The following is an 18885-nucleotide window of genomic DNA, read 5'->3' as shown; positions in this document are numbered from 1 at the left end:
GCCACAGAGAGTTGGACGTGACTGAGACACTTTCACTTTCACAGTTTTACACACAAGTAGAATCCAAAGCACCAGTTTGGATGGGTTCACAGGTATTTTCTATTAAATGTTTGGAGAAGAGTTAACATGTATCCTTCTCAAACTACTGAAAAAAAATTACAGAGGAATGAATATTTCTGAACTTATTCTACAAGGGCAGCATCACCCTGATAACAAAACCAAAGATACCACAAAAATTGAAAACTACAAGTCAGTATGACTGATGAACATGGATGTAAAAATCCTCAACAAAATATCAGCAAACTGAAATCAGCAATACATTGAAAAGATCATATAGCATGAGCAAGCAGGGCTTATTTTGGGGATGCATAGTTCAAAATCTGCAAATTAATATGATAAATATATTAAATTGAGGAATAAAAATCATGACCATCTAAATATGCAGAAAAAGTTTTTGACAAAATTCAGCATCCATTTATGGTTAAAACTCTCAACAAAGTGGGTAAAACCCTCAACAAAGAGGGAACAGACTTCAAAATAATAAAGGCCATCTGATAAGCCATGGCTAACATCATATTTAGTGGTGAAAAGCTGAAAGCATTTCCTCTAAGATCAAGACCAAGGCAAGGATGCCCACTATTGCCATTTTTGTCCAACATGGTATTGGAAGTCTTAGCCACAGCAGTCAGACAATAAAAAGAAGAAAAACCCAAATTAGAAAGGGAGAAGTAAAACAGATGACACATGTTATACATCGAGATTTCTAAAGATGCCACCAAAAACTCATCAATGAATTTGATACAGTCTCTTCAAGAAATGATGCTCAGAAAACTGAACAGTTCTTGTAAAAGAATGAAATTAGAGCATTTTCTCATACCATATAAAGAATTAAACTCAAAATGGATTAAAAATCTAAATGTAAGACTGGAAACCATAAGATCCTAGAAGACAACATAGGCAGAACATTCTTTGATCTAAATCCCGTAGCAATATTTTTTTTGGCTATCCCTCCTAAAGCAAAGGAAGCAAAAGCAAAAATAAACAAATGGGACCTAATTAAACTTAAAAGCTTTTGCATAGTGAGGAAACCATTGATAAAATGAAAAGACAACCTACCGAATGGGAGAAATATTTGAAAATGGTATGACTGATAGGTGGTTAATATTCAAAATATATAAACAGCTCATACAACTCAATATCAAAAAAACTAAACAATCCAATTAAAATGGGCAGAAGACCTGAATAGACATTTTTCCAAGGGAGACATACAGGTGGCCAAGAGGCAAGTGAAAAGATGCTTAGCATTGCTAATCTTCAGAGAACTACAAATCAAAACCACAATAAAATATCACCTCACCCTTGTCAATATGACTATTATTTAAAAAAAAAAACAACCCAAAAACAAACATCAGAAATATGATGAAAAGGCACTCTCATACAGTGTTGGGGATTTGGATTTACACCAATGTAAATTGGTGCAGCCTCTGGAAAACAGTGTGGAGGTTCCTCATAAAACTAAAAATTGAGCTACCATATGATTAGCAACTCCACTCCTGGCTAGATAAAGTGAAAACACTAATTCAAAAAGATACATGCACCCCAGTGTTCATATCAGTGCTATTTACAGTAGCCAAGTATGAGGCAACCTAAGCATCCATCAACAGATTAATAGATAAAGAAGAGGTGGTATACACACACACACACGCACACATATGTATATACACACACACAATGCAATACCATTCAGCCATAAAGAAAAAAATGAAATTTTGCCTTTTGCAGCAACATGGATAGACCTGCAGGGTCTTATGCTTAGTGAAATAGTCAGACAGAGAAAGATAAATACTGTATGTTATTGCTTATATGTGGAATCTAAAGCTAAAACAAATGAATATGACAAAGCAGAAACAGACTCACAGATATTGAGAACAAACTAGTGGTTACCAGTGTGGAGAGGAAACAGGGAAGGGCAAGATAAGGGTAGAGGATTAAGAGGTACAAACTATTACACATAAAATAAGCTATAAAGATACATTGTACGGCACAGGGAAGTAGCCAATATTTTATAATAATTTAAATGGAATATAATCTGTGAACATTTGAATCACTGACATACACCTAAAATGATACAATATTGTAAATCAACTATCAGATCAGATCAGTCGTTCAGTCGTGTCCGACTCTTTGCGACCCCATGAATCGCAGCACGCCAGGCCTCCCTGTCCATCACCAACTCCCAGAGTTCACTCAGGCTCACGTCCATCGAGTCAGTGATGCCATCCAGCCATCTCATCCTCTCTTGTCCCCTTCTCCTCCTGCCCCCAATCCCTCCCAGCATCAGAGTCTTTTCCAGTGAGTCAACTCTTCGCATGAGGTGGCCAAAGTACTGGAGTTTCAGCTTTAGCATCATACCTTTCAAAGAAATCCCAGGGCTGATCTCCTTCAGAATGGACTGGTTGGATCTCCTTGCAGTCCAAGGGACTCTCAAGAGTCATCTCCAACTATACCTCAATAAAAACTTAGGCAAAAAATGGAATTTTTGTAGGTTTTTAAAAAATATTTATAATATTGCCAGAGCTTTATGAAGTTTTATAATGAATGTCCTAATATTATAACATTTTAATCAGTGTTTTGAATTTGCTTAGTATTGTTCATTTTTAATAATATATTATTGGACTTAGTGAATAAATTATGTAATTTGACCTTTAGTTATACAAATTGGGAAAATTGTTTAATTTTTCTGCATGTGTTATATCTGAGATTAAAAACCTAAATTAGATTATTTTCTCTGTGTACATATGAAATGTAAATATTTAAAAACATCTCTTTGAGATGACAAAAAAGTAAAGAAATGTCTGAAGGATGATATAACCATTATGTGTGTGTGTGTGTGTGGGAGGGGGGTATTTAGTCTCTTAAGTCGTGATACTAATGTCTGAAGGATGATATAACTATCATATGTGTGTGTGTGTGTGAGGGGGGTATTTAGTCGCTAAGTCGTGATACTAATGTCTGAAGGATGATATAACTATCGTGTGTGTGTGTGTGTGTGTGGGAGGCGGGTATTTAGCCTCTAAGTTGTGATACTGACTCCCAAATTAGCAGGGTTTTTTTTGTTTTTTTTTTTTTTTCTGGCTGCATTGGGTCTTCACTGCAGTTTAGGCTTTCTCTAGTTACAGCACATGGAGTCTTCTCTAGTTGCAGTGCATGGGATCCCAGTGCTTAGTTGCCCCAAAGCATGTGGGATGTTAATTCCCCAAGCAGGGATTGAACCTGTGTCCCCTGCGTTGGGGCTACCCTAAAGCGATGCAGGAGTTCCTGCTTTCAATGCAGGAGATGCAGGAGACTCTTTGCAACCCTATGGACTGTAGCCCACCAGGCTCCTCTGTCCATGGGATTCTCCAGGCAAGAATACTGGAGTGGGTTGCTGTGCTCTGCCCCAGGGGATCTTCCTGAACCAGGATTTGACCCTGTAGCTCCTGCATTGCAGATGGATTCTTTACCTTTGAGCCATGGGGAACCCTATTATGTTAGATACTTGAAACTAATTTTATGTGTTGATTATACTTCAATTTAAAAAGACTTTGAAGTATTTTTGTTATTAAAATATTATATAGATGCTAGATCCCTAATGTAGTACTATTAAGTGAATACCTCTGATAGTATGATAAGAAATTCTGCATTTGTTTTTTGTGACTTAGAAATACAGAAAAGAACACTACAGTTAAAAATGAAATCAAGTTTTTACCTCTCTCTGACTCCATTCCCTCCATCCCTCCTTGCCAAAGGGCAAGCACTAAAAAATTTGGTGCACACTTTCCATCTGTGCCATTCCATTGTGGTAGTTATTAGAGCTGTTTGCAGATTCTTTTTGTTCCTGTCATAGGGTAAATAGTGCTTCCCTGTCTCTCTTTGAAGTTACCAGTGGACATGTGATTTGGCTTTCGATGAATGAAGTGCAGTGAAAGTGACATGTATCCCCTCCAGGTAGAAGATTTCAGAGCTCGCATGTGATTGACTGCTCACCGTGCAACTTGCTAAAGTGATTGAGGAAGGTTGTATGTCCTCTTTAAACAGTCCCAGAGTGGCTATGAGCAAAGCCTCCTTCCTTCCTTTCAGGGTGGGATATGCATGATGAACAAGGAGGAGAAACCCTTCTGTTTTGTTAAGTCTTTGAAATTGTGAAGTGGTTTCTTATCAAAGCATCCCAACTAATGTCTGAAATTCTACTATATGTAAAGTTAACAGTATTGTACTTGGTGTTTTTTAAACAACATAAATGGTATTCTCCTATATTTTTCATTTAGCAACTAAATGACCAGATGTGGCATTGTACATATAGCTTTAGTTCATTGATTTAAACTACTACATATTATTCTGTCCTGTGAATTTATCACCACTGATAAATCTGTTCATTACTAACAGGCATTTAGGAAGCTTTAACTTTTCCAGCATTTCAAAAAATACTGCAGTGAGTATGCTTTTACTTTCTTTTGATAGACATTGCAGTGGTTTCTCCACAAGTGAATTATTGGGTTTGTAAGTTATGTTCAACTTTAATGTTAAAAATATTGACAAAGGCTTTACAGCTCACTTTTAGCCAGGAATGGTGCTATTCCTACCAGCTAGGATGATAGACATCATGATTCATGGTTGATCAGAAGGAGTATTCAAAAATGTTTTGTTTCAAGTGGAGAAAATTAACTCTAGACTAACAATGCTAAAAATTTTAAAGTGAGACCTGTAAGGATCAAGCTCATTCCTGATAACCACGACCCAGAAAAAAACCTCAAGAATATTTGCTTGAATATAAAAACATCCAGTACCCAACAAGGTAGAAATTTAGTGTCTGGTATCCAATTAAAAATGACCAGATATGGCAAAGAAGCAGAAAAGTACAGCCCATAATGAGAAATCAATCAAAACTGACCTGGGATTGAAATAGATATATTAAAACAGTTTATAACTGTGTTTCATATATACAAGAATTTATAGTAAAAATTGAACATATTAAATATAGGATGGAAGATGTTAAGTATACTTAATTCACACTTTTAGAAATGCAAACTACAGTTTCTGGGATGAAAAAACGAGATGGGTAAATAGGATTCACAGCAGAGTAGACATTGCAGAGGAACAGATTAGTGAATGTGAATACATGGAAACAGCCAAAATGAAACAGGAAAAAAGAACTGTAAAACATGAACAGAGTTATCCATGAACTATGGCCAACTTCAAAGCCCTAGTATTGGAGTAATGGAGTCTCTGTATGAGAGAGAAAATAATACAGAAAAGACAGTTAAAGAATTACTAGCTGAAAATTTTCCAGATTTGGCCTGAACCCAGAGATCCTCAAAGCTTAACCAACCTTAAGCATAAAACGTGAAAAACCTACAATAAGGTACATTTGTAATCAACTTACTTGTAATTAGTGATAAAGAGAAAATCTTAAAAACAGCTCTCCCCACCAAGGACATGTTATGTTTAGATGGAAAAATATAAATATGACTACATATTTATTGGAAACAATACAAATGAGAAGACCATGGGGCAACATCTTTCTTTGCTGAAAGAAAAAAGATCAAAAAAAGATCACTTAATAAGACACTTATGAAAGATACTGAAGAAGTGACAAATAACAGAAGGTATTCCATGGTCATGGACTGGAAGAATTAACATTGTCCATACTACTGAATCTTAAAGGAAATCAACCCTGAATATTCATTGGAAGGACTGATGAATCAAGCTGAAGCTCTAATACTTTGGCCACCTGATGTGAAGAGCCAACTCGTTGGAAAAGACCCTGATGCTGGGAAAGATTGAGGGCCGGGGTAAAAGGGGGTGACAGGATGAGATGGTTGGATAGCATCACTGACTCAGTGGACATGAGTTTGAGCAAACTCTGAGAGATGATGAAAGCCAGGGAATCTGGCATGCTGCAGTCCATGGGGTCACAAAGAGTCGGATATGACTAAGTGACTAGCATAGCACCACCACCACTCTACTTAATGGGAGAAAATATTTGCAAATTATATCTGATAAGGAGCTAATATCCATAATACATAAAGAACTCATACAACTCAATACCAAAAGAATAATCTAATTAAAAACCTGGCAGAGGATATCTAAAGAGACATTTTTCCAAATTAGGCATACAGGTGGGCAACAGATTCATGGAGAGGTGTTCAATATCACTAATCATCAGTTCAGTCAGTCAGTTCAGTCGCTCAGTCATGTCCGACTCTTTGCAACCCCATGAATCGCAGCACGCCAGGCCTCCCTGTCCATCACCAACTCCCGGAGTTCACCCAGACTCACGTCCATCGAGTCAGTGATGCCATCCAGCCATCTCATCCTCTGTCATCCCCTTCTCCTCCTGCCCCCAATCCTTCCCAGCATCAGAGTCTTTTCCAATGAGTCAACTCTTCGCATGACATGGCCAAAGTACTGGAGTTTCAGCTTTAGCATCATTCCTTCCAAAGAAATCCCAGGGCTGATCTCCTCTAGAATGGACTGGTTGGATCCCCTTGCAGTCCAAGGGACTCTCAAGAGTCTTCTCCAACACCACAGTTCAAAAGCATCAATTCTTGGGCGCTCAGCCTTCTTCACAGTCCAACTCCCACATCCATACATGACCACAGGAAAAACCATAGCCTTGACTAGACTAAGCTTTGTTGGCAAAGTAATGTCTCTGCATTTGAATATGCCATCTAGGTTGGTCATGACTTTCCTTCCAAGGAGTAAGTGTCTTTTAATTTCATGGCTGCAGTCACCATCTGCAGTGATTTTGGAGCCCCCCCCCAAAAAGTCTGACACTGTTTCCCCATCTATTTGCCATGAAGTGATGGGACCGGATGCCATGATCTTCGTTTTCTGAATGTTGAGCTTTAAGGCAACTTTTTCACTCTCCTCTTTCACTTTCATCAAGAGGCTCTTTATTTCTTCACTTTCTGCCATAAGGGTGGTGTCATCTGCATATCTGAGGTTATTGGTATTTCTCCTGGCAATCTTGATTCCAGCCTGTGCTTCTTCCAGTCCAGCGTTTCTCCTGATGTACTCTGCATATAAGTTAAATAAACAGGGTGACAATATACAGCCTTGACATACTCCTTTTCCTATTTGGAACCAGTCTGTTGTTCCATGTCCAGTTCTAACTGTTGCTTCCTGACCTGCATACAGATTTCTCAAGAGGCAGGTCAGGTGGTCTGGTATTCCCATCTCTTTCAGAAGTTTCCACAGTTTCTTGTGATCCACACAGTCAAAGGCTTTGGCATAGTCAATAAAGCAGAAATAGATGTTTTTCTGGAACTCTCTTGCTTTTTCGATGATCCAGCGGATGTTGGCAATTTGATCTCTGGTTCCTCTGCCTTTTCTAAAACTAGCTTGAACATCAGGAAGTTCACAGTTCACATATTGCTGAAGCCTGGCCTGGAGAATTTTGAGCATTACTTTATTAGTGTATGAGATGAGTGCAATTGTGCAGTAGTTTGAGCATTCTTTGGCATTGCCTTTCTTTGGGATTGGAATGAAAACTGACCTTTTCCAGTCCTGTGGCCACTGCTGAGTTTTCCAAATTTGCTGGCATATTGTCATCAGGGAAATGAAAATCAAAACCACAGTGATATATCACCTCACACCTGTTAGAATATACTGTTATCAAAAAAGCAAGACAAAGTGTTGGAGAGAAGGAGTAAAGGAAACCCTTGGACATTGTTGGTGGGAATGGAAATTGATACAGTCACTATGGGAAACAGAATGGAGGTCCTTCAAAAAATTAAAAATGAAACTACCATATTGTCCAGCATTTCCACTTTGGGATATTAATTTGAAGGAATTAAAAACATTATTTCAAAAAATATAGAAACCCCTATGCTCATTGCAGTGTTATTTACTACAGACAAGATATGGCAACTCCCTAAGTGGTTACTGATAGATGGATAAGGAAGATGGCATATATGCATAGACAATGGAATATTATTCAGCCTTAAAAAAGAATGGAATCTTACCATTTGTGATAACATGGATGGGCCTTGAGAGCATTATGCTAAGTGCAGTAAGTCAGAGAAATACGAATACTGTGTGACCTCACTTATAGGTGAAATCTAGAACAAAACCAAAAAACCCTGAGCTCATAGACACAGCCAGAGGCTAGGGATGGGGTGAAATGGGTGAGGAAAGTCATAAAGTACAAATTTCCATATAAAATAAGTCATGGGGATATAATGTATAGCAGGATTACTTCAAATAACAGTACTGTAGTGTATATTTGAAAGTTGTTAAGGAAGTAGATCTTAAAAATTCTCATCCCTTTCCCCTGAATTTTTGTAATTATGTGTAGTGATGGATGTTAACTAGACTTATTTCACAATATGAACAAATATTGAATTATTAAACACCTGAAACTAATATAATGTTATTTGTGATTTATACATCAAAAAAATCCCATGGAATTATTTACCCACCAAAAATATACTTTAAAAGTAAGGATGAATAAAGATATTTTTTAATCATATAAAAGCTGAAAGAATTAATTATCATCAGACCTGCTTTATAAGAAGTATTTAAAGAAGTCCTTTAAGCAGGGAGAAAATGGTGCTAGATGGAAATCTGGATCTACACACAAAAATGAAGAATATCAGATGTTTTCTGTGTGTGTATAAAAACTGTTTTGTTAATATTTGGTTCTCTTTAAATGGTTTAAAGTAAAAATAATAACACTGTTGTGGAGGTTATAACACCTGTAGAAATAAAATGCATGACAACAATACAAAGACTGAGAGGGGAGGAATAGAAGTATGCTGTTGTAAAGTTTTTGGACTGTATGCAGAAAGATCAATATCATTTGATGGTAACTGTTAAGTTACAGATGTATACTACAAAGCCTGAATCATCCACTAGAAAAATACAGGGAAGAAGCTCAGTAGTTATATTAAATGACATTGCCTTGAATTACATTACCTATGGTGGTGTTTGAGGAAACAGATAATAATAGTTTAATAAAAGTGGCTGCAGTTATAAACCTTAAAATCTGAGCTTTCTGTTGTAGATAAGAAGAAATAATTGTTTTAGAATAGGATACATCAGATGTTTAAGCTGGTTCTAGAAAAGGCAGAGGAACGAGAGATCAAATTGCCAACATCTGCTGGATCATTGAAAAAGCAAGAGAATTCCAGAAAAAATATCTATTTCTGCTTTATTGACTATGCCAAAGCCTTTGACTGTGTGGATCACAAGAAACTGGAAAATTCTGAAAGAGATGGGAATACCAGACCACCTGACCTGCCTCTTGAGAAACCTGTATGCAGGTCAGGAAGCAACAGTTAGAACTGGACATGGAACAACAGACTGGTTCCAAATAGGAAAAGGAGTATGTCAAGGCTGTATATTGTCACCCTGCTTATTTAACTTATATGCAGAGTACATCAGGAGAAATGCTGGACTGGAAGAAGCACAAGCTGGAATCAAGATTGCCGGGAGAAATATCAATAACCTCAGATATACAGATGATACCACCCTTATGGCAGAAAGTGAAGAACTAAAGAGCCTCTTAATGAAACTGGAGAGTGAAAAAGTTGGCCTAAAGCTCAACATTCAGAAAACTAAGATCATGGCATCTGGTCCCATCTCTTCATGGGAAATAGATGGGGAAACAGTGGCTGACTTTATTTTTGGGGCTCCAAAATCACTGCAGATGGTGATTGCAGCCATGAAATTAAAAGACGCTTACTCCTTGGAAGAAAAGTTATGACCAACCTAGACAGCATATTCAAAAGCAGAGACATTACTTTGTCAACAAAGGTTCATCTAGTCAAGGCTATGGTTTTTCCAGTAGTCATGTATGGATGTGAGAGTTGGACTGTGAAGAAAGCTGAGCGCCGAAGAATTGATGCTTTGAAACTGTGGTGTTGGAGAAGACTCTTGAGAGTCCCTTGGACTGCAAGGAGATCCAACCAGTCCATCCTAAAGGAGATCAGTCCTGGGTGTTAATTGGAAGGACTGATGTTGAAGCTGAAACTCCAATACTTTGGCCACCTGATACAAAGAGCTGACTCATTGGAAAGGACCCTGATGCTGGGAAAGATTACAGGCGGGAGGAGAAGAGGACGACAGAGGATGAGATGGTTGGATGGCATCACCGACTCAATGGACGTGAGTTTGGGTAGACTCCGGGAGTTGGTGATGGACAAGGAGGCCTGGCGTGCTGCGATTCATGGGGTTGCAAAGAGTTGGACATGACTGAGCAACTGAACTGAGCATTAGAGAATAAGTTTTTGCATACTTGCCATCAAATTTGTGCAAATAATAAATTTAACTAATAGAGCAGCCATGGCAAAGGATAAATAAAATTGTGACTTGTGAAAGGATTGGGACCAATGTTGAATCTTAAAATTTTGGTAGGAAAATGGAAACAGAACTAATTTCCAAATGTGTTATCGTGTTTTCTCTGTAGGGTGACACCTTCCACTTCCACAGAGTCAATGTGAAAAAAGTTGGACTTTTTTTTTTAGAGACTTTGTGGACTTGAAAAGAAATGGAAGAAACTATAGAAGAGAATCAATGACCTCTTTTCCCTACTGCCTGGAGTTTTAAATTTGCTTCATCATGTTATATAAATTCTACTACAAAATATCTTATTTGGGTTGAGCAAATGCAGATACCTAAGAAAAGGAAAATGAGAAGTTGTCAGTTTTAAAATGTACTAGTTAATCTATGCATGTATACATTCATCCATTCAGCTGACACACAGGCTCCACTGTGTGTCTGACAGTATGATAGCAGATGGAGATATATTCCATAGCAGTTTAGGGATCTCACAGTTGATAGGATAGCAGACGTCTAAACAAAGGTTATAATACATTGTGATATGTGCAATAATCCAGTCAATGTTCAAAATACAGAGGGGTAGTAAAACAAGTATTAAGTAACTGGAAGACAGTATCAGAGAATGCTTCCTGGAGATCATGATACATTAACCCCTGGGCTGACTTTGAAAGGCAACTAAAAGATTTGAGTGGCTGAAGATAGGGAGAGATCTTGTAGGCAAGGGAATGACGTGTATAGATGCTTGAACAAGGTGATACCTAGGGAACTACAAGCAACTCATTGTCGGTGGAGAATAAAGAAGTGTGGTGGGGAAGGGAAGTTGGACAGTTAATGAGGCTGGCGTCAGATCAAAAGGGCCTGGTAGGGCATGATAACTACGCTGGGTCTTGGCTTCATTTTTCATACTGAATCATTGCATTTTAGGCAGTAGACAGACACAATTAAACTTTCATTTTTGAGAGTTTGCTTTATTGTCATTGAAGAAAAGAAAAGCTAGAAGAATGAAGGAAAGAGGATGGATCTAAGACCTGTTTGGAGGGTAAAATTTGAGGATTCCTTTAAGTGAGGGGTAAAGCAGATAGGGTCTCAGGTAATTCCCAGGTTTCTCTTTTGTGAGTGTGATGCTAGCAGCTAAGACAGAGAATGAAGGAAGCTGAGCCATGTTGAGATTTTAGAGGAACGGAGAGGATGAAGATCATGAGTTATGTTTGATCATGTGTCAATCAGCATGTGAATATATATAGAACTAAAAGACTAGAAATGTAGTTTTGAGAGTTGACAAGAGAATAAGAGGTTTTCTCTGAGTCCCCAGACTAGCCATTTTGCTCTATTTAATTGCTTTCATAGCCCCCCATACTTGTTGGTAATATCACAGTTGTAGTGCTGCTGCTGCTGCTGCTGCTAAGTCGCTTCAGCCGTGTCCGACTCTGCGACTTCAAAGACGGAAGCCCACCAGGCTCCTCCGTCCCTGGGATTCTCCAGGCAAGAACATTGGAGTGGGTTGCCATTTCCTTCTCCAGTGCATGAAAGTGAAAAGTGAAAGTGAAATCGGCCAGTCGTGTCGGACTCTTAGCGACCCCATGGACTGCAGCCCACCAGGCTCCTCCGTCCATGGGATTTTCCAGGCGAGAGTACTGGAGTGGGGTGCCATTGCCTTCTCCAATCACGCTTGTAACTCTCTGTCTAATCTATCATCGTCTACTGGATTGTGGGGTCCTTGTTGAAAAGGATCTTGTTTTGTTGACCCCCTCCTTTGCAGTGCCTAACACAGAGCCTGGCACATGAGAAATGAATATGTGGGCATGGATGTGAGTGCCCAGGGAAGGGGGCATAGACAGGGATTTATGGCTCAGGGTTACAGTCACCGGCTATCACTGTGTGTGCTCCTGCCAGGAAGGAACCTTAAGGATTACTACCTTACAGGTGTGAGTGGAGAAAAATATATCTAAGGAAATGGAAGGAGGAGTGCTTAGGCAAGTATGAAGAAAATCAGGAAGGACTTTATTAAGGAAGTTAAGGAAGGGCATGGTTAACAGTTTCAGATACCTGGAGAATTCAAATCAAATATGTACTGATGAACTTATGAGCTAAATATGAACATAATCAATATTTACAAATGATTGTTGACTTGTTTGCTGGTTTTAGCAAAATACCATTAAATGGTGTTCTATGTCAGCATAAGGAAAGAAAGGCATAGAATCAAAATAACTCAAGTCCTTTATGAGTGCTTATTGGAAACCAAGAGATAATCTCTCAGTAAGTGCAGCAAAGCCATTTTCCCCCTAGTGCTGGAAGAGTTAGCTATTCCTCTATAAGTAGTTTCCTTGTATGTGGATATCATGTTAAATAAAAAATGTAATTCTTTAAATATTAGCATCACACTCACTGTGGCGAGATGCTCACAGCCTGAGAGGCGCATGGGCACTAAGACCAGCTAAGGAAGAGAGGGCTGAGTGAGATGGCAGGCAGGACTGTCCGTGCTGTTTAAATCCTTTCCCTCTTGCTCTGTGCATATTTGCCATGTTGCTATCTTTGCATCTGGGTAAGTTGGGTACTCCTATGGGCATCTTCACCGTGTGTTCCAAAGAGGGCGAGAAGAGGGAGCGGGAGGAAGGTTGAGAGAACGGTGTGTTTCTAATTTGTGGTTTGTCCTCTGTTGTTTCTTTTATCTGGGGTTTTAAATTTTTCTTATAATATTGCTCAAAATCTTATCAGATACACATGTGTGTATGATATTTCATTGATTTAGAATTTTATATTTGTATCATGTTTTAGATTTTACAAATTATCATGTCTATTTGTTGCTTAATGCTGCAACAACTTCATTAGGTAGACAGGACATTTTTTTCCCCCCTTTGGTTTGTTCTACAAAGATTTGAAGGTAAGCTATTTGTCTAGTATCATAATCCTGTGATATTTTCATAGCATATTGTTCATCCCAACAGTATACAAATTATATGTGTATGTATTGTTTCAGTGTAATTAATTTTATTTTAAGGAAACATGTACATGAATTGGAGAAAGATTTGGCTTCCTCTGGGCATTTTGGTGTCTTTTGGCTATGCCTTTGTTCTTTTAGATATTCTATTTTTAAATAATTTAAAAATTACCTATTTTTTAGGTATATTTTAGGTATTCTTATTATCAAAGAGGGCCTTTGAGAACTCTCTGAGAAGAAAGAATTGTTCATAAAATTTTGCATCACATATTATTGATGGAAAATATCAAATCTGTGTGTAGTTTAAAAAGACTACCATCACCCCTCCCACAAGAAGTGTAGCTTCTAATATAAGTTGTCTGTTTTTTGAGTTACTGGTCATGAAATTGTTTAAGTGGGAGTATCAGCACTTAAAAACAATGAAATAGAATAGAAAATACCAGAATACATTACACATGATAGGTGTTTTGCTTTCTGATACTTTTGTTTCAGAAATATATATATATATATATATATACACACACACACACACACACGCATATGTGTGGGCTTCCCTGGTGGCTCAGAGAGTAAAGAATCTGCCTGCAATGCGGGAGACCTGGGTTTGATCCCTGGGTTGGAAAGATCCCCTGGAGAAAAGAGAATGGCAGCCCATTCTAGTATTGTTGCCTGGAGAATTCCATGGACAGAGGAGCCTGGTGGGCTACAATCCATGGGGTTGCAAAGAGTCAGACATGATTTAACGACTAATGCACTTACATATGTGTACTGAGGCATAGGTATAAAATCTGTTTCTTACTGTGGGTCATGATCAAAAAAGCTTGAAAACACTGGCTCAGAAAACTTATTCATTTTATCTTCTTCCAGCTTTTGTTACCTTATTGAATGGGGAACAAGCCCAGAATGCGATTCAGATGTTTCATCAATATTCTTTTCGAGGAAAAGACTTAGTAGTCCAGCTCCAGCCAACAGATGCTTTGCTATGTATCACCAACTTGCCCACTTCTTTTACATTAGAAGAGTTTGAAGAACTTGTTCGTGCTTATGGAAATGTCGAAAGATGTTTTCTTGTCTACAGTGAAGTTACTGGCCATTCCAAAGGCTACGGATTTGTAGAATACATGAAAAAGGACTTTGCTGCAAAGGCTCGATTGGAGCTATTGGGTAAACAGTTGGGAGCATCAGCTGTCTTTGCACAGTGGATGGATGTTAATCTACTGGCCGCAGAGCTCATTCATTCTAAGTGCCTTTGTATAGATAAACTCCCTAGTGACTATAGGGATTCAGAGGAGCTGTTGCAGTTTTTTTCCAGTATCCATAAACCTGTGTTTTGCCAGGTATGTATTTTTAAGGTATTATTTGAAATATTTGAAAATATCTACATATGCATCGGCATGCACTCACATATTTATTATACCTATGTAAATATCACCATGGATAATCTCATTCTACTTTAGTTTGTAATGAACACTTTAATATGATGGTAAATTTTAAATTGATTTTTTTTGTTGATGGGCCAGACTATATTGTTTTTATATAATTATGTCTTAGCAAACCCATCACTTAATGCATCCACCTTCTCCTTCCATCTGTTCTTGACCATTCATGCGCTGATTACTTCATCCACCCACATTTGATTTGTCACATTCTCAGTGCCAGATACCATACTGCTAAATGTCAGAAATATAACAAATAGAAAGATATTCTCTCTATACCTCACAGTTTTGTAGAGTACACTGATAGATAAGCAAATAACTGTACATCCCATATGAAGAGTGAGATAATGCAAAACAGAAAAGTGTTACATGGTGTAGAAGGAATGCTTTATTGTGTCTTAATGGGGTCATGGTAAGTGAGACATTTAGAGAAGATCTCTGAAAACTGACAACATTGGTAAGAATTTTCAATCACTTTATCAGAATAAAATTGAATAAACTCTACCAAATAGACAGAAATACATACTGTATACGGCTCCTTCCCATACAGATTTTTATAGCACCTGATGAAATCTTTCTCTTTCGCTTCCCTTCATTTCTTCCTTCTATTTATTCTCTCCTCCTTTGCTCCTTCTCATCTCCCATCTTTCTTCTGCTCACCCTTATTTTTCTGTTATCATACACATACTGAATCTCTACTCTTGCAGTAGAAAGTTTGAAATTTATTATAGTTTATTTAATTAAAATGAATGCTACATCTTACTTTTTCTTACATTTTTGCCCCTCCAATCCCAATATAATCATCAAAGAAAGTGTCCGTGGAGCTTCAAAAAGTTAGAATACTTTGTGACAAATCTTTGCCAAGTTATTGAAAGTTGTCTTACTGATATGCTGTTCTTGAATACTAAGAATTATACAGTGATATCCTGTGGCCAAACATAATTCTTTGTAGCTTTAGTTGAGGCCTTTGAAGCAAATATGAGGGGAAAGCTGTTTTTTACATATTGTATTTGAATTATGAACCTTGGTATTAGAAGGGACTTAGGTTATCTGGTCTTGTTTTCCATCTGGTTAAAAAAGAAAAAGATTTGTTACAATCATTGTAAATGATCATTTAGCTTTTGTTAAAATATTTTTAAGTAATGGAAAACTAACTATTAATAGATCATAAGTCATGCCATTGCATATTTGAATGGCTCTCATATTGAATGGAAATATTGCTCTTTAAAATTACCAGTGCTATGAAACTGTAATGATATTTTCTTTTGAAAGACTTAAAATGATTGTATAATTTATTTGGCATGAAGATTATATAGTAAACTAAGAATAATAAAAATATTTTAGAAATTTTCAAAAGCTTAATAAAGCCACTTTAAATGCCTTTATCAGTAAATCTGTTAAACTCAGGCTCTCTCGTTTGGTAGGTTGACATGGACTATATGGAAGACACAGTCTTCTTACCTTGTGATCAAAAGGGACCAAAGGGACTAATGGTTTTTACAAATCTAAATTTAAGATTTGGTTTGGATAAAAGGAATGAGGTTGTAGGAGAAATATTTGGAAGAGGTAGATATTTTCCCTTTCTCCCACGTGAATGGAAGAATGTTTTATGGAGGAAAAGACATTTGAGGACAGTTTTAAAAGGAAGAAAGGATGAGAAGGGAAAAAAACAGAAATTTGGTCTACTATACAAAAAAGCTTCAAAAATAAGAGAAAAGAAGCTAAAAAATGACTAAGAAATGATTGAATTGTATACCAATTTATGGGATCCAAAGTCCAAACAGAAGTTTTGTAGATATTTCTATTGAACTATTTCTGTATTTCGGAGACATACAAAGCTAAATTTGATCACATTTATCACTAGATACAAATGTGTTTAAGATGATTCAGATATGTTCAACACTTAGAAACTTTTTAGTGTTGTATTTTTTTCGTATTTTTGCTCTTTGTACCAGTCTTTATGGATCCAGGGCTTTAGTATCTTCCTTTACACTCTTACACATGGGTGACTGGAAATAAATTCAGTTCTGCATTGCAGGAGTTTATTTAGGGCACATTCAGGAAAAGGTTGTGTCCTGCATATGGTATTTTAACAAACCTGCGGCACAATTTCCTAAATAAGGTTTACTTTAGTATACTTGACCAAATTCCTGGGATCTACCTAAAATATTGAAATAAAAGTTGAATATGGTTCCTTCTACTTTTGTTCTCTTGATAATGTGTATAGATACATGATCAAATGTATCTATTTGATCAAATAGATACATGATCAAATGTATCTATTTGATCAAATAGATACATGATCAAATTCAATAGGTTTCATCTTTAAAGAAAGAACAATTGTTGTGTCCCCACATTTTTCTATAGATTATTAATTATATATATTAATACATAGGAACTATGATCATTTGAACATTGACTTTTAAAATAAATCAGAGATTCAAAGAAGCAGAAAGAAGCTTGACAGAATCTTACTTATCTTCCCATCTTCTAGAAAGACTGTACTTACCCAACTAGTAAACTTTTATTTTCGGGAAAAAAAAAAAAAAAGGAATGCAATATTTTCACCAGTATCATGCTTTGAGACATTTGTCCTTGAATTTACAGATGATATACTTGTAAATACATTCTAACTAAATGTTAGCATCCCCTTTTTAATAATTGTATCACATCAGCTTGCACAGGATGAAGGTAGTTATGTTGGTGGCTTTGCAGTGGTTGAATATAGCACTGCAGAGCATGCTGAAGAGGTTCAACAAGCAGCTGATGGCATGACCATCAAGGGAAGCAAAGTTCAAGTTTCCTTCTGTGCCCCGGGAGCACCAGGGCGAAGTACCTTAGCAGCACTGATAGCAGCTCAACGTGTGGTAAGTTGTTCTTTTTTAAGAACATAGAGAAATTCAAGTATCTGAACTAGTTAATCATTGATTGGACTTCCATTATATTTTTATTACATGAAGACATTCTTCTTCTTTTTTTAATTGACTAAATAATACTTCTGCCAAATCAAGCCAGGAGTCAGTAAAATAGAGGAAACTGTGTTTTGTAAAGTGTATTCATCTCAAGAATTGAGGAAATTTTTATTTATTCGGTAAATGTTTGAGTTCCTGTTCTGCAAGGTTTGATTGCAGCATCCCCCCCTTTTCAAAAAATGTTCATAAGTGTGCATGTTGGACTGATTTCTTTATTGGAACTGTCTGTTATTATTCCCCTCTCTACTTCTCTGGTTGAAAATTCCTTGTAGGGAGCAACTATTCCTGCTTCACAGTTTCTTACTCCTTGCACCTAGAATAGTAAATACCCATTGATCAAATGAAGGAAGAAACACACTTTTGAAGGGTCCAGGGAAGACTTCAGAATTGCAAAGGTGACATTTGAATGTAACGTTAAGGTACAATTTTGAAATGTTGATGGGGGTGGAGAATAGGATTGCCAGATGAATACAGATTTTGCATGAGACATACTTACATTAAGCATTATCCATTGTTTATCTGGCACCCTCTGTTTTCACTTGCTGAATCTGGCACCCCCAAGGAGGGAGAAGGAGTGATTGGACATCCTCTGGTTGTGACAAAACCTTTCCAGCAGTAGGGGGAGACGAATTTTCATGCTTGAAAGTGGAAAAGGTCTAGGGAGGCTGAGTGTATAGAGATGTGTGGTTAAAAAAAAAAAAAAAAAAAAAAGAGATGTGTGGTGAAATGGTAGCTCGATACAAGCAGAGGGAGGGCTGGAGCACTCACAGCTTAGGTGGAACTTGATAAGTGAGGTCAAGTTTACAAATTCCAAAGGGAATTTATAAAGTATATATACAAGGTATTGACAAGATCATAGTTAAGACAACAAGAAATCACCTAGTCTGGAAATGGTTTGTAAATGAAGTGGAGAGAGAAGGACAATCAGGGGAGGGAGGGCGGGCAGAAGAGATGACAGATTTCACTGGTACCCTACCGTCATTTCACTTGCCCTCCTCCTCTTATTTTTTGATCTCACCTCTGGTCCTGGATGTCTTCTCCCTTTTTGTTTTTTCCTTCCCTTCTTAGGTTCTTCTGTCATCCTCATATCCTTGACTGGCATAATTCATGACTTCAGCCATTCTTTTACTGTCAATTTCATTGCCTTTAGTCAAGTTGTCTCTTGGTTGGATTGGATTTGCGGAGTTTCTGAGTCTGAATCCATCCAGTCACCCAC

The 18885-nt window shown here is 37.4% G+C and overlaps 1 protein-coding gene across 3 annotated transcripts in view; it reads left to right on the top strand.

The window, feature by feature from the left end:
* The window catches only part of RAVER2 (ribonucleoprotein, PTB binding 2), a 136616-nt gene that overhangs the window by 32296 nt on the left and 85435 nt on the right, over positions 1-18885 (top strand). For all 3 annotated transcript variants that reach the window (XM_055585588.1, XM_055585587.1, XM_055585589.1), the window contains exons 3-4: positions 14129-14598; positions 17373-17564. In XM_055585588.1, the coding sequence (XP_055441563.1) occupies positions 14129-14598; positions 17373-17564 (662 nt within the window). The remainder of the gene's footprint in view (positions 1-14128; positions 14599-17372; positions 17565-18885) is intronic.

Source organism: Bubalus kerabau, chromosome 6, assembly GCF_029407905.1.
Source record: "Bubalus kerabau isolate K-KA32 ecotype Philippines breed swamp buffalo chromosome 6, PCC_UOA_SB_1v2, whole genome shotgun sequence".
Lineage (NCBI taxonomy): Eukaryota > Metazoa > Chordata > Mammalia > Artiodactyla > Bovidae > Bubalus > Bubalus kerabau.
This window is presented reverse-complemented; position numbering and strand designations above follow the sequence as displayed.